Genomic DNA, 21755 nt, shown 5'->3' with positions numbered 1-21755 from the left:
TATGAGTCTCTGTTGGTTGTAAGAACCGCCAAGTAGAATGTGGGATAGACTCTGGGCCCCACTCCTCAAAGCCCGTGTTTTGTTTGAACACACAACGTGAGCCAGTCTCCACAGGGGGCTATGGGTGATCTGGCAGCAGTTTCCTGCCAACTGGATACTAAAGGGTTTTGCCAGACTAATATGGGAGAAGCAGCCTGTTCCTGCTCTGTCCCCTTTTCTCTTCCCTCCCTCTTAGCTGCCCAGGGGTTATCATTTGAGGGGGAGGGAGGTGGTCCCTTAGTTGTCTCTTTGCAGAGCAGACGCACCTCATGAGCACTGTGGAACCAGCAGGACCCTCCTTCAGTTGGGTTTGTAAGAACTGGGGCAGAAATCAGTGTCAGGTATTGGAGCAGTGATGGTAGCAATAGCATCTCCCTGGCCCTGTTCATCTGGAGGTGAGTCGTGGATTGCAACAGCGCCGAGAAGATCAGGACCCGACTGCAGAAAGAGGCACTCTGCCCACAACACTTACTGGGATCACTTAAGCTATCATTGAATTGCAGCCACCTCTGGGGTAGAATTTGGTCACTTGCTTAGTTGTACTACTGCCCAACAGTTTAGGGACAGGACGTGAAGAAGAAATTATCCAATTGAAACTCCATGAGGAATTTAAAGAGACAGTGTGATTACAGGAGCTAGCGATCCCTGTTAACCCTGTTCCTCCTATCGAAAGAGCTGTGGGGCTAACACATGGTGGGAAGATTGGTTTTATATCTCACTTGAAAAATGTAGCACTGCCGTAACACAGCGCCCTTAACACACACTGATACTAGGAGAGTCCCGGCTCAGGGTGTGTCTACACTGCAGTCCGAGGTGTGAGTGCAACACTGGTAGACATAACTGTGCTCGCACAGCGAAGTACAGCCATGTAGATACGATGGCACAGGCTGTCTAAGCAGACCGGGGACCCTACGTACGGACTCGCATTGCTAGTCTCTGCTGAGCCTGTGCCATCGTGGTCACACTGAGGTTTTTAGCCTTGCTAGTACAGGTAAAGCTGGAGTGTGTACGTTTACACATGCGGCAACAGCACCTCAGATGCAGTGTAGACGCACCCTCTGAGGGAAGTTGGCCTGCTAATGGATCACCAACATCCCCTGGAGTTTCTCTGGAGATCTCCTGTACGAGTGCTGAGCAGACCCAGCCTGGCTTCATTTGAGAGCTGACGAGGTTGCAGGCAGTAAATTGTACATTTAATCCTCCTCTGTTGTTAAACTCTGTGAGGTCTCCAGTGATGCAGAGACAACTTCCAGGAAATGGGCTCCACCAGGGAGGGCCAGCATTCTACTCCTGTTTGGATTCACAGAGATTAGGGCCAAAAGGGGCTATTCGTCCAGGCTGACCCCCTGCTAGCACAGGCCAAACACCCTCGCCCCATCACCCCAGGTTGAGCCCAGTAACTTGTGTGTGGCTAAAGCATCTTCCAGTCTGAAGGAGCAGACATCAAGAGTCGAAGACTCTCCCCCTTCCTTCAGTAGCTCGATCCAATGGCTAAGCCCCTCACTGGTAGAAATGTGTATCTGACACTTCCTTCCCCCTTTGGACCACCAAAGAGCACACTCACCTCTGTGCCCTGAGCTTGCACAAGTGTGTGCACATCAGGGCCCAGGACTGCCTGACTTGACGTAGATCCATACATGGCACGGAGCAAGCCCCTCCCACCCCAGTATCAGACATTGGCTAACCTACCTGCCTCCTTCCCGCAGATGAACATCTGGACCTGGATGATGGCCGGTGGGAGGATGTCCACGTCATCACGGGGGCTTTGAAGCTCTTCTTTCGGGAGCTGCCAGAGCCACTCTTCCCATTCAGCTACTTTGACAAATTCATCACTGCGATAAGTAAGGGACAAGAGAAGCCACGGCCTGTCTGACACCTGCAGTGTGGGTAGTGGCCAGTCCTCTATCCAGCAGGGCCGTGCTCATTTGGATTTCCTGAGCCCCTTCACTCTGCAATTCAGCCCCAAAGCCTGGCCCCATCTCCCCAGCCAAGACATGAGCAGACTCTGAAGGGATCTCTCCTATTATCATTATGCTGTGGCTGGGAGATGTGATATCCAGTGTGGGTAGGTAGACACGCACTAGCTCTCTGCGAGATAGCACCTAAAAATAGCAGCATGGACACAGAGGCATGAGTGGCAGCTCGGGCTAGCATTCCTGATGGCTCCATGTCTAGTTGGCAGCTGGTATCAAGCAGAGTGCCCCAAGGGTCAGTCCTGGGGCCAGTTTTGTTCAATATCTTCATTAATGATCTGGAGGATGGCGTGGGCAGCACTCTCAGCAAGTTTGCAGATGACACTAAACTAGGAGGAGTTGTAGATACGCTGGAAGGTAGGGATAGGATACAGGGGAACCCAGACAAAATAGAGGATTGAGCCAAAATAAATCTGATGAAGTTCAACAAGGACAAGTGCAGAGTCCTGCACTGAGGATGGAAGAATCCCATTCACTGTTACAGACTAGGGACTGAGTGGCTAGACAGCAGTTCTGCAGAAAAGGACCTAGGGGTTACAGTGGACGAGAAGCTGGATATGAGTCAGCACTGCGCCCTTGTTGCCAAGAAGGCTAATGGCATTTTGGGCTGTATAAGTAGGAGTATTGCAAGCAGATGAAGGGACGTGATCATTCCCTCTATTCAGCATCTGGAGTACTGTGTCCAGATTTGAGCCCCACACTACAAGAAGGATGTGGAAAAATTGGAAAGAGTCTAGCGGAGGGCAACAAAAATGATCAGGGGGCTGGAGCACACGACTTCTGAGGAGAGGCTGAGGGAACTGGGATTGTTTAGTCTGCAGAAGAGAAGAGTGAGGGGGGATTTGATAGCTGCTTTCAACTACCTGAAAGGGGGTTCCAAGGAGGCTGGATCTAGACTGTTCTCAGTGGTAGCAGATGATAGAACAAGGAGTAATGGTCTCAAGTTGCAGTGGGGGAGGTTTAGGCAGGATATTAGGAAACACTATTTCACTAGGAGGGTGGTGAAGCACTGGAATGGGTTACCTAGGGAGGTGGTGGAATCTCCTTCCTTGGAGGTTTTTAAGATCAGGCTTGACAAAGCCCTGGCTGGGATGATTTAGTTGGGAATTGGTCCTGCTTTGAGCAGGGGGTTGGACTAGATGACCTCCTGAGGTCCCTTCCAGCCCTGATATTCTATGATTCTATGATCCCCCCCAGGTACATACATGGGCAGCTAGCCCGAGCCACCGCCCGTGCCAGCACAGTGAACCAGCTCTTTTTAGTGCGTGTGTGTGTACCTGAGCTGGGTGGGGAGTTACACCTGCCTCGTGTAGACACATGCTAAGATATCATGGGTTTTGACTGAGAATGCTGGTGCCCACTCAGCACACACCGCCATTCTGGACACTTGCCATTCTGAAAATGGTTCCGTATTATGGAGCCATCCAACCAGCTCTGCTTTCACAGCTGAGCTGTGATTTGTTGAGGAGGATGCATGAGAAGCACACGGAAGGTTAAAGCCTTCTGCAGTCTCTGTTTGAGGTACAAGGCCAGAGAGATAGGCCTGGCTGGTTTGGACGTGGGCCAATAGACCAGGCCTGGGTTCCGTGCCTGGTGCCAGAGCCGTGGGCTGAGAGTCCAGGCAAGGTTTGAACTGCTGTTCATGGGAGTAGCTTGGTACAGTCACAGCCTTTCACTGGCTGCATGGCAAACACGGAGCCACACCAGAGATAAATGATTTCTGGCCCACAGGCTGTCCTGGACCAGGATGTAGCACCAGCCAACTTGGTTCCCTGGGGGAAGATGTGATTTCTGTATCTAGCTACTTGTCAGACGGTCCCACCCCCTGTAATGTCTGAGCATAGCAAGAGCATGAGTGGATTTATCCTTGGAACTCTGAGAGGTGGTGGTGTCCCTGGGCAAATCACATAGGGACAGATCCTCACCCGGTGGGAATCGCTATAGCTCCAGCAATTTCAATGGAGCTGTGACAACTTGCACCAGTCCCACATCTCTCCTCAAGGTCACATGGCCAGTCGGTGGCAGAGCCAGGCGACAGCCCAGATCTCCTGAGACCTAGTCCAGGGTCTCCCGCCCCTGGCTCTGATGCCCAGTCCTGATGAGGTGAAATGACCTGGTTTTCCATCTGGTTGTAGAAATACATGACCAGGCGAAGCGCAGCAGGTGCATCCGTGACCTGGTGTGTTCCCTACCTGAGGTCAACCATGACACCATGAAGATTCTCTTCCAACACCTCTGCCGGTGAGTTCTTGCCCTGATACCCAGCTCTCTCTACATGTACGGATCTTCGTGCTTTGATCTGCACAGTCCCCAGCCATTCATGTAATTCTCCTCTACGTCTGAACATGGCCATCAGGAGCAAGGGAGGCCAAAGATCACTGCTCCTGCCTGAGCACTAATCCTGCAGGTCTGTGCCACTTCCTTTCCCTTGACTTTCATTAGCAGTGTTATGAGGCGCTCGTCCCAGCCCGTGCCACCCTGTACCATGGTGCTGGACTGGAGACGGGGAGAGAAGGCAGCATGGTGCTCATGGCCGTAGGGGCCTCGTGCTACCCTTGGCAGGTATATTGGGGCAGATCTTCCAGGGTACGGTGCAGTCTGAGGAAGCCAAATCTAGTGGCAGGACCTTGGAAGGGGAGAAGAAAATTAAGTTACTGCTGGCTTCCTTTGTACCCATGTGCCTTTCCCTGCTAGTCTCCTCGGGGGGGGGAGGGAATTTTCACCCCTGGTCTTAGCCTTGGCTCCTGGAAGACCCTTCAAAACTCCCCTGGCTATGCCCCTTATAGGGTTCTTCCTCAGCTCAATTGTTGTGCTTGGAGCATCCTGTGGGACTCTGCAGACTGCTCCCACCCTTCTGGGTTTTAACAGCCTCTCCCACTGCAGGATGCTCAGCCAGAGTTGGGTGGAAAGCAGGGGGAGGAGGGATTTTACTTAAAGCAAAAACAAAAAAACAAATGTTGTAGCGAAATGTTCTGTGGAAAATGTTGATATTTTTCTTTTTCAGTGAAAATTTGAATGGCAAAAAATTATGTTCAAAACCCAAAATATTTTGTGCCTCATTGAGTTATAATTTATGTTCCCTTTCTCTTCTGTAGGTAGGGGTCTATTTAAATCATGGAGAAATCACACATTTTTTGCACATTTGTCATGGCATAAATAGCAAATTTTGCGGATGTGTTACACGTCTGCAAAATTTGCTATTTATGCCATGACCAACTCAAAAAATGTGATTTTCTCTGCAGCATTTCTCAAACTGGGAGTTCCAACCCAAAAGGGGGTTGCAAGCCCATTTTAGGGGGGTTGTGGTATTGCCACCCTTACTTCTGTGCTGCTGCTGGCAGCGACGCTGCCTTCAGAGATGGGAGCCCAGTCAGCAGCTGATGCTCTCTGTCCACCCAGCTCTTAAGGCAGCACACAAGTAAGGGCGACAATAGCCTACCATGCCACCCTTACTTCTGCCTGTTGCCAGCAGTGGCACTGCCTATAGTGTAGGGTAAAAAGCACACAAAAGACCAGATTTCACAGGAAAGACCAGATTTCATAGTCCGTGATGCCATTTTTATAGCCGCAAATTTGGTAGACTCCTATCTATAGGCCAAGCTCCCTGGTTGGACTACATCTCCCACAATGCATCATGGTCTGCCCTCTTGAACAGAAGAGGCAGTACATAATGGGAGGCCCTGGCTGTGATGCATCATGGGAGTTGTAGTCTAGTTGAGGATCCTAGGGGCTGGAGGACAATGGGGTCTTGAGGCAACCAAATTACAACTCCTACAGACATCGCAGCAGAATTTTTGAATTGAAATATTTTGGTTTTCGGGCATTCACTTTTCTGTGGAAAGCAGACATGTTTGTGAAAAGATTCATTTAGTCAAAAACCCAACTTCCCATCAGAAAACAGTGGATGAGCCCTGGGATCACTGGGTTCCTTCCTTTGCTTGTTGAGCCCTGATCCCCTGGCACTGCCATGCTGTGCTGGATTGACGCCAGGCGTAGTTCTGGTCTCAGCCCATTCCTGTCAGGTGCAGCATTCATCAGAGTGAGAGACGCCCCGGCAGTTCCCAATCACTGGCTGTCCTTCTCCCTCCAGCGTGATCGACTACAAGGAGCAGAACCGGATGTCTGTGCAAAGCGTGGCGATTGTGTTTGGGCCCACTCTCCTGAGACCAGAGACCGAGGAAGTAAACATGGCAATGCACATGGTCTTCCAAAACCAGATAGTGGAGCACATCTTAAATCAGTACAGCTACATCTTCCCAGACAGCTAAGCCGGGCGGCGAGCCAGAGCCAACAGTGAAAGCAAGGAGCAGAGTCCCTGGGCTGGACCATGGCGGCTGCTAGTGTGTGACACTGAATTGTCCCAGCCTGGACTACAGACAATGGTGGCGACAGTCCTTAATAAACTGGCAATGCTGACGCTGGACTGCAGCTGCCTAGGATGACTTTGTGCCATTGGCCACTGGAGCCATGTGACCAGTGCGCCTCCTTTAGAGATGGGAAAACAGAGTCAGAGAAAACAGGCACCAGATCGGTCATTCTGCAAAACACTCCTGCTCACCAGGGTTGGTACCAGGCTGTTCCTCAGGAGAACGGCCCCAGGAGAGCACAGGGCCTCTGAGCTTTCAGCTGTCCAGCTGCTGAGAGGGGAGGGTCCTCCATGGGGCTGTGCACTTTCACTTCGCTACAAGTGAAAGCAACCCAGGCAGGTACTGGAGAAGGGGCTGGACAACCTACCAGATAGTGAAGTGGGGACAGCATGAGCTGTCCGCCTCATGCCTGCACCCTTGGAACTGCCAGCAAGCCTCCCACACAGCTCTCACCACCCTCTGGGCCCTGGTGCTGCAGCATCCACCTCTGTGTGCCCGTCTGCCCCTCAGCCAAAGCAGCCCCTGGGACCCCTGACCAGAACAGCATGTTATGCACACCGCGCTGCAGCGCCTCTGCTGGGCTCCAGCCCAGGTGTCACGCAGCCTCCCTCTCTGCATGCCTGAGCACCTGCAGCCAGTGGGGGATGACCCCTTAACGCCCCCGAGGTTGTTATAGTGCTGAGAAGCGAGACACAGGTTATCAAAAGAGCTCAGCTTCCAGGGAGAGCAAGAGCAGCCTCCCCCGCCCCTCCGCCCCATGGGAGTGGCCGAGCACTCCCCTAAGTGCCTTGCTCCCTCTCCCCCCCCCCCCCCCCCCCCCCGCACAATGAGTAGCAGTGTAGATACCCCCTGCTTTGAGCCCCGGTCTCCACAGTCCCACTCCAGGGCCGTGTCCCCCCCCCAGCCTAGGCTGTGTTACTGAGATGGGAGTGGGCTCTGGTGCTAAGACAGCTTAGAGCCAGTGCATACCAAGGAGGGGGCTGAAGTCAACCAACCAACCTGCCTTGAAAACTCCCCTTTTGTAATTAAAAGGAGCCCCCCCCCGTCCCCTCGCAGCTCTCTGTCCTCCAGGGAAACCACTCCAGTTCTGCAGGCTCCTGCCCACTCCTGAGTGAGGGGCTTAGTTCAAAGTCCTCTGGGCGCCTGCAGAGGCCCTGGGCCGTGCATTTAAATGGCTCACTGGCTGTTTTAGGGCATTGCCTGGATCTGCTCTGGTCTCCCTGCAGCAGGGTGCCCCTGGAATTGGCAGCGATGCTGCCACACAGGGCTGCCAACATTTCAAAGCATCAGACAGGGCCAACCTGTGCATGAGGCAGGGACCTGGGGCCTCTGAGCCCCACCTGGGTCGGGTTCTGCGCTGCCATGGGGTGGGCAAATATTTCTGAGCTGAATATCCATGAGCCTGGCTCCTTCTGCCTCCATTGCCCAGAGCATGTCCCCCATGGAGCAGGGCTCCCCACAACTGCTGCCTCAGAACAAGGCCTGGACTTGTCTCCCACTCCCCCTGCCCTCTCAGGCCCCCTTCTCTCTCCCCCCACCTTTATCACCCTAACATCTGCCCCTCTCCCAAGCCCCCTTCCAGCACCCATCCCGCACAGGCACAGCTGCCTTCCTCCCTATCGCCACTGGAGAATCATGGGAGTATGCAAGAGTCATGTCCATTCACAGGCAAGTCCACAAGTCCTGTCCATGCCTTGTCTATTATTTGTGTTAAAGTCGCGCCCTGTTCTACTAGGCCCTACACAAACACAGTGCAGGCAGGGCTAGTGGGGAAATGGCCGTTATTTTCTGTGAAACAAGTTCACAATGTGATGGATTTTTTTTTGTCAAAATTCTGTTTCCATTGGAATCAAAACATAATTTGTTTGGTTGGGGGCTTTTTTGCACTCCTGTCCCCCAAAAACACAAAAGGGGGGGGATGCCCCAACAAACTGTGACAAGGTGGCGTTTTGGTTTGAATTAAACTGAATGAAAAATTTTTTTTTATTTGAACTGAAGAGTTTTCATTGGCCAGCATCAGAGGATACCAGTTTTTTGAGTGTAAACGTGTGGATTGTTCAACAAGCTGCTTTTCATTGAGAAAACACTGTCACAATAATCTTCCACCCAGCTGCAATTCTCTGAGCCTGCCCCTGTGAACAGGAAGAGAAACAAAGGGGATTTGCCCAAGGTCATTGGCAGGGTCAGGAAGAGAAGCCAGGTCTCCGGAGTAGCAGCCTGCATGGAAGGCGGAGAGAGGAGCCCAGGGTGCAGGAGGGAAGAGATTGGAGGAGGCCCTCGAGAGTCAGTATGCATGCACATGGCTGGAATGTCAGCTGCAGTTGCAGCAACTCAGCAACTAGTTCTCTTAAGTTTGATTTTAGAAAGCGGGAGTCCTCTCCTGTTATTACCCAGCATGAGGGACATGAAACAGGATCTAGTAAAATGGCATTGAGGTGAGTGTCACTAGCCATGGGTGCTATACCCAGCCAATAGCAAAGTCACTTGTCCACTTTCTGCCCAAGGTCAGACTAGGTGATGATACTGATCCCTTCGGGCTGGACAAAGCCTGACTCTTTCTGCAGGAATTGCCCCCTGGCTCAAGGGCAAAGGCCTTTCTTTTGACAGTGGAGCTGCTGGTTCTCTTCCAAATGTCTGGTTTTGCATAGGAGTGAAATCTGGATCACCCATTAGTTTGTCTGGCTGTTCCCGTGTTTAGCGTGGCTCCTGGTTTTACTGATTAGCCAGCCGGGGTTGAAACCTGGCCAAGTACACGATGTGACATGGAGCAGAGTTTCTTTGGAGAGCAGGAAGCGAGCATGAGAATACCAGCCAAGGGCAGGGTGACACCCAAGACCCAGTCAAGCAATATGGCACTGCCAAATGACAGCATGCCCCCAACCCATCTTCCCACCAACACACGCACAGAAGGAGTTTCTGTGATGCACGTGGATAGACCCACAGCCCTGTTTCTTTAGATGGAGCCACGGCAGGGCTGTCTGTGTGGAGGGCAGTATAGCTCAGCGGATAGGGTGTTGTAGTTCTAGCCCAGCTTTGCCATTGGCCTGCTGTCTCATCTTGGGCAAATCACAGCACTGCTTTGTGCCTCAGTTTCTCCATCTATAAAATTGGGCTAATAATAAAGGGCAAGATTTTTAAAGGCATTTAGGCCCCCACATACCTTTAAAATCCTGGCCCAAAGCGCTTTGAAAGCTGCAGCCCAGCAGAAGGGAGAGAGCCCAATGCTCGCAGCGCCCCGGGTGAGAGTGAATCTTGCAGCAGCTGGTCAAAAAGCAAAGGGGAAAAAAATCATGGAGTAAAAGTAAAATCCGTTTAGTTTCAGTTTGGGCATTTGATGTGTTTTGTGAATTTTTTTTTTTTATTGGCAATTTGTGTTGAAATGTTTCACTGACCAGTTTTGAAATAAGGAAGCGTTTGGTCGGTTCAGCCCCAGGGTGGGCTTTCCCTCCCCTCGGCCTCACTACCCACCACAAAGGGAAACATCGGCGTTTGACAAAAATTCCTTTTGGAAAATTTTTCCTTTCAAAACTAGAAAACAAGCAAAGGAAAATTGTTGATTAAAAAAGTTCACGAAAAACATCCCTGTAGAACAAAGAGGCTGGTGATGGGAACACCTTGGCCAGCTGCACCCAGCAAAAGCCATGAGGTGGGTGTTTTAAAAATACAATTTGCCAAGGGGAAGTAAAACTTTCCAAAGCTGTGTCTGGGCTGGTGGAGGGGCAGTGCACATCACATGATCTGCCAGCAGGGGCGGCTCTAGACATTTCGCCGCCTGAAGGAGGGCGGCATGCCGTGGGGGGCACTCTGCCGGTCGCTGGTCCCGCGGCTTCGGTGGACCTCATGCAGGTGTGCCTGCTCCACCGAAGCCGCAGGACCAGCGGACCCTCAGCAGGCTCGCCTGCGGGAGGTCCACCGAAGCCCTGCCTGCCGCCCTCCCGGCGACTGGCAGAGCGCCCCCCGTGGCATGTCGCCCCAAGCACGCACTTGGCGTGCTGGGGCCTGGAGACGCCCCGTCTGCCAGTATTAGCAACCCAAGCAGGAAATCTGTAGAGAACGCTTTGCAGAAGCTGCCTCTCTGCATCCTATGTTATTAGCATGAGCACGTCTAACCCACTCTTCCTCGGTGTGGTGTTCTGGGAGCATTTGCCCGGGCAGAGCACAGCCCATTCGCTGATATATCAGCCACATGAAGCAAGCATGTGGCCTGGGCTGCATCCTTAACATCAGTGTTAAATGCTAACTAGCTGAATTCAAGCATGGCTCTGAAACACCTGGATACAGTGAGGCCAGCTCGCTGACTGCCCCCAGGCGTAAGGGCTGGTGCATGGGGAGAACAGGGCTGAGGGACAGGATCTGCCAGTGAATGCTGATCCAAATTACGTGGGGGTCATTCATCGATTTAAAGGCCAGAACAGCTCACTGTGCTGGTCAGTCTGACCCCTGCATAGCAGGGGCTGGAGAGCCTCTCCCAGGCCGTGCTGCGGCAAGCCCAGATGTTCAGGTTGCGCTAGAGAGCATTTTCCATCAGCCTCCTCTGAGGGCTCTGGAAATCAGGCCTGCCCAGAGAGGGGGCAAGTGGGGCAATTTGCCATGGGTCCCACGGGGGCCCCCGTGAGAATATAGTATCCTATACTAGTGCAACTTTTTTTTTTATGGAAAGGGCCCCCGAAATTGCTTTGCCCCAGGCCCCTTGAATCCTCTGGGCGGCCCTGCTGGAAATCCAAGGAAGCAGAAGGAGGGGGAGGGGGTAGGAGGAGCTGTGAGGCCCTGGGGTCCAGGGAAGGCTCAGCTGAAAGGCGTTGCAGGGCCTTAGGAGGTCAGGTCCTGGCGGGGCCTCCCCTGGCCTCCCCTCTCTGCTCCCTGTGCCGCAGGAGCTGGAGGGATAAGCAGAGCAGGGCTCCGGCTGTATTTGCTGAGGCTGGGGCAGAGGCTGAGAACTAGCCCTGAGCTCTGGGATGACGAGAAAGGGGCCGGGTGGGCCGAGGCCCAGGATTGCAGTGGGTGCTTGGCTGCTGTGAGCAGGGTCCCTGGCTGGAGCCCGGAGCAGTGACAGGCCCAGGTCCCTGCACTGGTAAAGTGGTGTGACCCCAGGGAAGGAGAGAAGGTTCTTAACCCTTTACAAGCAGAGCAAGCGGAGAACAGACCAAGAGGGATTTTATCGCTAACTGGCTGGCTGGGTCTCCACCAAAGGGCGCTATCCCCCCCCCCCCCCTTATTTAGCACAGTTGCCATGGTAAGGCAGTTTGGTGAGGCACTGGTAGCGTCGTGCAGCACCACGTCCGGCGCCTGGAGAGTGATCCGGGATGCTGGAATCAGCTCACCACGGGGCCGTGACACTGTGAATATTGCTCAGTTACAGCAGAGGGAAAAGGCAAGCTGTAGCGAGGGGCTGTGGGAATTAGGGGTTAGGCTGCACCTCACATGTCTGGGCTGAAGTGACCAGCCAGCCTGGTGCTGGATGCTGAACCCTGGCTGGGCTGTGCTGGGAGCATGGCTGTGTGCGCAGCATCACACCGCGCCAGCTGGTGGCAGAAATGCAGTGACAGCCCAAGGCTGCTTAGCTTTGCTAGCATTGCCCTACGATCAGTATGCGCTGTTACTTCCCCCGACTACATGCCCAGCCTGCGCGGGAGCTGCCTGAGCACTGATTGAACGCTGCCTTGCAGCGTGTGTGTCATTCGCCGGTGTGCAAAGTCAGAGCCGGGGTATCTAAAGCCCAGCTGGCCTGACCCAGGACCGGTCACCTGAGCACAACACATGGTAATAACGACCAGACATCAACATCCTGGGGAGCAGGAAGGTACCAGAAACCAGCAGGGTGACACCAATGTGGAAATGAAGTGTGCAGGCTGTGGGGGGAGCTTGTAAAAATGTTGGCAACAACTAAAAAAAAAAAAAAGACCAAATAAAGGAATTGAACTGCTTAGCCTGAAAACAATGGGCAATGGCAGTAGCCATCTTTACTAGGGGCAGCGTCACTCGCACGTGGTATGCTCAGGTGTGCTGGTGGGTAGCTGGCGTGGAGCAAGGCCTCTTCCGCCCGCTGCCCTGAGTGCAGAGGGAGGCGTGTTGGGCTTGGAGCACTGGCAAACAAATTTCAGCTTGTCCATGAAGTGCTGCATGGCCTGGATTATGGAGCAACATCTCATGTCCCTCACTGAGATACAGGCAAGTACAGTGTCAACCCAGCCCTGTTTTACAAACACTAAACCAGAGCAGTTGGGTAGCATCTCTGCAGGCAGAGCTGGGCCCAGAACCCTGCCCGCAATGAAGAGAGCTAATACCCGCAGCCACTCAGACCCATGGAAAGGGCCACCTCTATGTGCATGTGTATGTAATTTGTAGCCACTGTTCTAACCACTAGGTACTAGTCCCCCCCGAGGGCCAGGAATGGAAGCCAGGAGTCCTACAGCTTTACAGCAGAGTTGTGCGAATCAGTGTCAATCTCCCTCTACCAGCCACACTACAGTGTGGGTAATGGTCCTTTTGTTCGCACGGGAGTGTTCTGTCCTGTGGTACCGCGTGGCCAAGGTTCAAGGCCTGCCACTGAGCCCGTCCTTATGGCTGGATCTAGTGGCAGTTCTGGTTTTGCAGTTTACTTTTTAAAAAAACTGGACAATTTAATTGCCCCAGTGAGAAAGCCTCCCTTAAAGCAGCTTAACCATGGTACTAATTTGTGACTGATGGGCATCATCAAGCCCATTGCAAGTTGTGGGATGCGGCAGCCATTTCCAGTCGAGGGAAATAGGAAATAGAATAGCAAAGATTGGGGGCAGGAGGAAACAGTCTTTAATAATTGTTTTTCATTCATTCTAACTCGTAAACTAACTAACAGATTTATTTTATTTTAAAATGGCCAGAAATCAACAGATTGTGCGCTGGCCATGTGAGGGCACATTATATTCTGCTTACACAACAAAGGGCAACAAAGGTGTGACAAGATTATGGCAATCAACAGATGGCTTAGGCAGTGGTGCTATAGGGAGGGCTTTGGGATGTACGGCCACTGGGAAGCATTCATGAACAGAGGACTGTTCTCTCGGGATGGACTTTACCTGAGTAAGGAGGAAAATAGACTTCTAGGATGGAGGCTGGCACAACGGATTAAGAGAGCTTTAAACTAGGAATCTGGGGGAGATGGTTGGGAGATGTCCAGATAATCTTCATGCCAGAATTTAACATTGAGAGGGAAGAAAATGAAATAAGAAAGGATACAGCCATGGGTAGGAGAATGGACAAAAGGAGGAAGGGTAGTGTAGATACCAGTCTAATAGGTGATACTGGTGCTAGAATGTCTGTGCCTAACCAGATAAAGAATGTCAGTGAAACCAAACGGCAAAAATTAAGATGTCTGTACACTAATGCGAGGAGCCGAGGTAACAAAATGGAGGAACTAGAGCTACTGGTGCAGGAAGTGAAACCGATTATTATAGGGATAACAGAAACATGGTGGAATAGTAGTCATGACTGGAGTACAGGTATTGAAGGCTATGTGCTGTTTAGGAAAGACAGAAATAAAGGCAAAGGTGGTGGAGTAGCATCTGTGACAGACCCAAACCAGTGTGGTACAGGAGTCTGGTAGAGGGCAAATATACTGGTCACTGGCTGAGTAGTTTTCTGTTCCCTAAGTGACCAGAACAGGGGCTGCACTAGAGTAGTCAGGAACCTGCTAGAACCAATTAAGGCAGACAGGCTGATTAGATCACCTGCAGCCAATCAAGGCAGGCTAATCAGGGCACCTGGGTTTAAAAAGAAGCTCACTCCAGTCAGGTGAAGGGGAGCCAGAGGAGAGGGAGTGTGTGTGAGGAGCTGGGAGTGAGAGGCTGTGCTGCTGGAGGACTAAGGAGTACAAGCGTTATCAGACACCAGGAGGAAGGTCCTGTGGTGAGGATAAAGAAGGTGTTTGGAGGAGGCCATGGGGAAGTAGCCCAGGGAGTTGTAGCTGTCATGCAGCTGTTACAGGAGGCACTATAGACAGCTGCAATCCACAGGGCCCTGGGCTGGAACCCGGAGTAGAGGGCGGGCCTGGGTTCCCCCCAAACCTCCCAACTCCTGATCAGACACAGGAGAAGCTTGACTCAGACTGTGGGGAAGATCACTGAGGGGAGCAAATCTGCCAATGAGTGCAGGACCCACCAAGGTAGAGGAGGAACTTTGTGTCACATTGTATATCAATGATGAGGTTAACTGTAAAGAAATAAGTCATGGAATGGATAAGACAGAGTCTGTCTGGGCAAAAATCACATTGGGGAAGAAAGCTACTAGAGCCTCCCCTGAGATAGTGCTTGGGTTTACTACAGACCGCCAGTATCTGATTTGGATATGGATAGAGACCTCTAATGTTTTTAATGAAGTAAACGCTAATGGGAATTGTGTGATCTTGGGAGACTTTAACTTACCAGATATAGACTGGAGGACAAGTGCTAGTAACAATAATAGGGCTCAGATTTTTCTGGATGTGATAGCTGATGGATTTCTTCACCAAGTAGTTGAAGAACCAACAAAAGGGATACCATTTTAGATTTGCTTTTGGTGAGTAGTCAGGACCTCATAGAAGAAATGGTTGTAGGGGACAACCTTGTTTCGAGTGATCATGAGCTAATTCAGTTCAAACTAGATAGAAGGATAAACAAAAATAGATCTGGGATTAGGGTTTTTTATTTCAAAAGGGCTAACTTTAAAGAATTAAGGAAACTAGTTAGGGAAGTGGATTGGACTGAAGAACTTGTGGATCTAAAAGGCGCAGGAGGCCTAGAATTACTTCAAGTCAAAGCTGCAGAAACTATCAAAAGCCTGCATCCCAAGAAAGGGGAAAAACTCATAGGCAGGAGTTGTAGACCAAGCTGGATGAACATGCATCTCAGAGAGGTGATTAAGAAAAAGCAGAAAGCCTACAAGGAGTGGAAGATGGGAGGGATTAGCAAGGAAAGCTACCTTAGTGAGGTCAGAACATGTAGGGATAAAGTGAGAGGCCAAAAGCCATGTAGAGTTGGACCTTGCAAAGGGAATTAAAACCAATAGTAAAAGGTTCTGTAGCCATATAAATAAGAAGAAAAGAAAGAAGAAGTGGGACCGCTAAACACTGAGGATGGAATGGAGGTTAAGGATAATCTAGGCATGGCCCAACATCTAAACAAATACTTTGCCTCAGTCTTTAAAGAGGAGCTTAGGGATAATGGTAGGATGACAAATGGGAATGAGGATATGGAGGTAGATATTACCACATCCGAGGTAGAAGCCAAACTCAAACAGCTTAATGGGACAAAACTGGAGGGCCCAGATAATCTTCATCCAAGAATATTAAAGGAACTGGTACATGAAATTGCAAGAATTTTAAATGAATCAGTAAACTCAGGGGTTGTACCGCACGACTGGAGAATTGCTAACATAGCTCCTATTTTAAAGAAAGGAGGAAAAAAAGTGATCCGCGTAGCTATAGGCCTGTTAATTTGACATCTGTAGTATGTAAGGTCTTGGAAAAAATTTTGAAGTAGTTAAGGACATTGAGGTCAATGGTAATTGGGACAAAATACAACATGGTTTTACAAAAGGTAGATCATGCCAAACTAACCTGATCTCCTTCTTTGAGAAGGTAACAGATTTTTTAGACAAAGGAAATGCAGTGGATTTAATTTACCTCAATTTCAGTAAGGCATTTGATACAGTTCCACATGGGGAATTATTAGTTAAATTGGAAAAGATGGGGATCAATATGAAAACTGAAAGGTGGATAAGGAACTGGTTAAAAGGGAGACTCCAGCGGGTTGTACTGAAAGGTGAACTGTCAGGCTAGAAGGAGGTTACTAGTGGAGTTCCTCAGGGATCAGTTTTGGGAACAATCTTATTTAATCTTTTTATTACTGACCTTGGCACAAAAAGCGGGAATGTGCTAATAAAGTTTGCAGACAACACAAAGCTGGGAGTTATTGCTAACACAGAGAAGGACCGGGATATCCTACAGGAAGATCTGGATGACCTTGTAAACTGGAGTAATAATAACAGGATGAAATTTAATAGTGAAAAGTGCAAGGTCATGGGTTTAGGGATTAATAACAAGAATTTTAGTTATAAACTGGGGACACATCAGCTGGAAAAAACAGAGGAGGAGAAGGACCTTGGAGTATTGGTTGATCATAGGATGACTATGAGCCACCAATGTGATATGGCTTTTAAAAAAGCTAATGCAGTTTTAGGATGCATCAGGCGAGGTATTTCCAGCAAAGATAAGGAGCTGTTAGTACCGTTTATACAAGGCACTGGTGAGACCTCATCTGGAATACTGTGTGCAGTTCTGGTCTCTCATGTTTAAGAAGGATTAATTCAAACTGGAACAGGTTCAGAGATGGGCTACTAGGATGATCCGAGGAATGAAAAACCTGTCATATGAAAGGAGACTCAAAGAGCTTGGCTTGTTTAGCCTGGCCAAAAGAAGGTTGAGGGGGGATATGATTGCTCTTTATAAATATATCACAGGGGTAAATATTAGGGAGGGAGAGGAATTATTTAAGCTTAGTACCAATGTAGACACAAGAACAAATGGATATAAACTGGACACTAGGAAGTTTAGACTTGAAATTAGACGAAGGTTTCTAACCATTAGAGGAGTGAAGTTCTGGAACAGCTTTCCAAGGCAAGTAGTGGGGGCAAAAGACATATCTGGCTTTAAGATTAAGCTTGATAAGTTTATGGAAGGGATGGTATGATGAGAGAGGCTAATTTTGGCAATTCATTTGGCAATTGATCTTTGATTATCAGCAGGTAAGTATGCCCAGTGATCTGTGTTGGGATGTTAGATGGATTGGGATGTGAGTTACTACAGAGAATTCTTTCCTGGGTGCTGGCTGGTGAGTCTTGCCCACATGCTCAGGGTTTAACTGATCGCCATATTTGGGGTTGGGAAGGAGTTTTCCTCCAGGGCAGACTGGCAGAGGCGCTGGAGGTTTTTCGCCTTCCTCTGCAGCATGGGGCACGGGTCACTTGCTGGAGGATTCTCTGCAACTTGAAGTCCTCAATTTGAGGACTTCAATAACTCAGACATAGGTTAGGGGGTTGTTATGGGAGTGGGTGGGTGAGATTCTGTGGCCTGCATTGTGCAGGAGGTCAGACTAGATGATCATAATGGTCTCTTCTGACCTTTGAGTCTATGAGTAAGCTCTGCTTGGAGTGAAAAACTGGCCATATATATATATATATATATATAAAGGCACCTGTGTAACAAATGAGCTGGAACAGGATGTGGATTATGGGTGGCAAAATTTGCAGATGAGGCATCATTATTTTGGTTAGTCACTACAGGCAGTCTCATAATGCCATTGCGTAAATCAACAAGATTCCCACCCAGGGATACTGTGTGCAGCTCTAATCACACCTTATGGGAACATAGGAATGGCCATACTGGGTCAGACCAAAGGTCCATCTAGCCCAGTATCTTGTCTGCTGACACTGCCAATGCCAGGTACCCCAGAGAGAATGAACAGGCCAAGTGATCCATCCCTTGTTCCCATTCCCAGCTTCTGGTAAACAGGCTAGGGACACCATCCCTGCTCATCCTAGCTAATACCCATTGATGGACCCATCCTCCATGAATGTATCTAGTTCTTTTTTTAACCCTGTTATAGTCTTGGCCTTCACAACATCCTCTGGCAAGGAATTCCACAGGTTGACTGTGCATTGTGTGAAGAAATACTTCCTTTTCTTTGTGTTAAACCTGCTGCCTATTAATTTCATTTGGTGACCCCTAGTTCTTGTGTTATGAGAAGGGGTAAATGACACTTCCTTATTTACTTTCTCCACACCAGTCATGATTTTATAGACCTCTATCTTATCCCTCCTTAGTCGTCTCTTTTGCTAGCTGAAAAGTCACAGTCTTTAATCTCTCCTCCTACAGCAGCTGTTCCATACCCCTAATCATTTTTGTTGCCCTTTTCTGTATCTTTTCCAATACCAATATACCTTTTTTGAGATGAGGTGACATGCAGTATTCAAGATGTGACCATACCCTGGATTTATATAGAGGCAATATGATATTTTCTGTCTTATTATCTATCCCTTTCTTAATGATTCCCAACATTCTGGTCACTTTTTTGACTGCCGCTGTGCATTGAGTGGATGGTTTCAGTTTAGTATCCAAACTAATTAGTAACATGTCAGTACAGATATAGGGTCCGACTCTGTGGGTGCTCCGGGGCTGGAGCACCCACAGGCAAAAATTGGTGCATGCACCCACTGGCAGCCAAGCTCCCCGCCCTGTCTCAGCTCACCTCGGCCTCCTCCCCTGAGCATGCCGTCCCTGCTTCTCCTCCCAGCGCTTGCCGCTGCAAAACAAGCTGTGGGAGGGATGGAGGAGGAACGGGAATGCAGCGCGCTCATGGAAGGAGGCGCAGAAGAGGTGGGGCCGAGGCGGGGATTTGGGGAGGGAATCCAATAGGGGCAGAGTTGGCACAGGGACTTTGGGGAAGGGATTAGAATGGGGGCAGGGCCAGTAGCACAGCTGGGGGGGGAGCAAGGGGAGCGGCCGCTCCCACTGAGCAGAAAAGTGGCGCCTTTTTAATCTTTACTCACCCGGCGGCGCTCCGGGTCCACTCCGGGTCTTCGGCGGCGGGTCCTTCAGCTGCTCCCAGTCAGATGGGGGTTTTCTTTTTCTTTGCAGTGGCTGGCACCTGTTTTTATTTGTTCGCTTCTCCTGCTGTTAAAACCTGGCTTCGCCACTGGGTGGGGCAGGAGCGGAGTCAAGGTGGGGCCGGGGGGGGCACGAGCACCCACCGGTGCCAGGAAAAGTTAGCGCCTATGAGTACAGAAGTGGTAGATTGGGAGCCTCTGGTCACCACTGTCGTAGAAAGCCATGTTAAAACACATACTGTTTATTTGCACCTACTTTACCCAAACATCGCTCTGAATCAGTGACCCGTCCTCTTCATTATTACCACACCCCCAATTTCTGTGTCATCGGCAAACTTTATCAGTCATTTTGTTTTCTTCCAGGTCATTAATAAAAACATTAAATAGTGTAGGGCCAATACCTACTCCTTGCAGACCACGCCCACTCAATAACCATTCCCTATTTACAGTTACATTTTGGGACCTATCAGTTAGCCAGTTTTTAATCCATTTAACGTGTGCCATGTTAATTTTATATCATTCTAGTTTTTTAATCAAACTATCATGCAAAACCAAGTCTCAGTCTATTACATCAATGCTATTACCTTTATCAACCAAACTTCTAATCTCATCAAAAAAAGATATCGAGTTAGTTTGACAGGATGTATTTGTCATGAACCCATGTTGATTTGCATTTATTCCATTACCCTTCTGAAGTTCTTTATTAATTGATCTCAGCCATTCTGTTATCTTGACCAGGATTGAAGTCAGGCTGACAGGCCTATAGTTACCCAGGTCATCCCGTTTACCTTTTTAAAAACTGAGACACCATTAGCTGCCTTCCAGTCTTCTGGAACATCTCTCATGCTCCAAGACTTATTGAAAATCAGCATTGACAGTTCAGCGAGCTCCTCAGCCAGCTCCTTTAAAACTCTTGGATGTAAGGTATCTGCAACTGCTGACTTAAAAATGTCTGATTTTAGTAGCATCTGTTTAGCATGCTCCACAGCAGTGGTTCTTAACTTATTTACCATTATGGGTCACATATGCAGCTCCATAGGCATGCGCACGGGGTGTGCCGGATGTGCCCATGCACACCCTAATACCCGCAGGCCAGATCCGGCTCCTCAGGGCTTTGGATCCGGCTGTGAGATTTGCCCCCCGTGGGGCCGCAGGCCCCATGCAGCTCCCAGAAGTGGCCGGCACAGCACCACGTCCCTGGGGCCCCGAGGAGGGCAGAGGGCTTTGTGCGTTACTCCAGGCACCTCCCTCCGCAGCTCCCATTGGCTGGGAACAGGGAACCGTGATCAATGGGAGCTTTGGGGAAGGTACCTGGAGGTGTGGCAAGGGCAGCGCATGGAGCCCTGTGCCCACCCCCAGGGGCCACGCAGGGACATGGTGAGCTGTGGGGCCAGGGTAGTCAGGCAGGCAGAGAGCGTGCCGCTGCAGGTAAGTGGTGCTGGGCCAGACCCTGAACCCCTCCTGCACCCCCCCACCTGCCTGCCCTGAGCCTCCTGCCTGCACCTTGCACCCCTCCTGCATCCCAACTCCCTGTCCTGAGCCCCCTGCCTGCACCCCATACCCAACCCCCTACCCTGAGCCCTCTCCTGCACCCCACCCCAACTCCCTGCCCTGAGATCCCTGCCACACCCTGCACCCCCAATCCCTGCCCTAAGTTCCCTGTCGCACCCTGCACCCCTCCTGTATCCCAGCCCCCGCCCTAAGCCCCCTGCCTGCACCTTGCACCTCAACTCCTAGCCCTGAGCCCCTGGCTACACCCTGCACCCCTCCTGCAGCCCAGCCCCCTACCCTGAGCCCCCTCATACACCCTGCACCCCTCCTCTGCCCCAGTCCCTTGCCCTGAGCCCCTTCCTGCACACTGCACCCCCTCCCACACCCCGAACTCCCTCCTGCAACCCAACCTTTATGATGTTCGCCTTTAAAAAAATAAATAAATAAAATTCCCTGGATGCGCGCCCTGACGAAATGTGCGTGCAGCTCTCTGTGTTATGTGGGCCTGTACCTATTGGGTTTCCGGGAAGTGGGCGGGCAGAAGCCCACCCACTGCTAAAGGATCCCCCCGCAGCCTAAGAGGAGGATCTGCAGGACCTCAAAAACCCAACTGATTTCGGGGGACGACTAATAAAAGAACAGAGACAGGAGTGTGGTCAAAGGGTCATAAGAAGGGAGCCTGACGGGGACACCGAGCAGAGAACCCCAGACAGAAAGAGGGTAGCATCACCATATGGTGATTCTGTGTTCTCTTGTCCCTAAATGTAGGTGACCTACGAAGCAATGGAGACTCAGGCCTGGAGTCTTTGCTGCTGAACAGTCTTTAGGCAGGATGATGGGATGACACCAAAAGGAGCTCACAGTGGTTCTGGGATGTTTGGGAGCAGCAGGTCAGATTCTTCTCTGGCTTATGGGGTTTTACGTCACTAGAACTCTGACACCATTATATTTGCTCCTGGTTTATGCTGCCATGAGGGAGAAGAGACTCGGGCCCAGGGAGTCACCAATGGCAATCTGGAAAGTGACATAAAAATGCCCTTATTTTAGCCAAGTTTCACAGCTTTCCTATCTTTTCAAGCACCAAAACCAGGCCTGGGATAAGCTCCTTTCCCTGCAAAGTGGCTTGTGGGTCTACGTTAATTATGACCATTCTCTGCTTTTCGGAGCTCTGCGTCTAGAGTGCCCTGGATTCCTTGGCACCTTAGCCCTCTTAGCTGGGACCCTGCTGCAGCCCTTCACGCGATCTGTGTCACCTGATGCAGAGGCT

At 50.5% G+C, this 21755-nt stretch overlaps 1 protein-coding gene across 3 annotated transcripts in view; it reads left to right on the top strand.

The window, feature by feature from the left end:
- Nucleotides 1-8365, top strand: part of ARHGAP27 (Rho GTPase activating protein 27) — an 81387-nt gene extending 73022 nt beyond the window's left edge. For all 3 annotated transcript variants that reach the window (XM_030541181.1, XM_030541182.1, XM_030541183.1), the window contains 3 exons: nucleotides 1746-1880; nucleotides 4148-4253; nucleotides 6103-8365. In XM_030541181.1, coding sequence (XP_030397041.1) covers nucleotides 1746-1880; nucleotides 4148-4253; nucleotides 6103-6280 — 419 coding nt within the window. In that variant the 3' untranslated portion in view covers nucleotides 6281-8365. The remainder of the gene's footprint in view (nucleotides 1-1745; nucleotides 1881-4147; nucleotides 4254-6102) is intronic.
- Nucleotides 8366-21755: the final 13390 nt, after the last annotated feature.

This window comes from Gopherus evgoodei, chromosome 23 (assembly GCF_007399415.2).
Source record: "Gopherus evgoodei ecotype Sinaloan lineage chromosome 23, rGopEvg1_v1.p, whole genome shotgun sequence".
NCBI lineage: Eukaryota > Metazoa > Chordata > Testudines > Testudinidae > Gopherus > Gopherus evgoodei.
The sequence above is the reverse complement of the archived record's forward strand: the minus strand, read 5'-3'. Positions and strand labels throughout refer to the sequence as shown.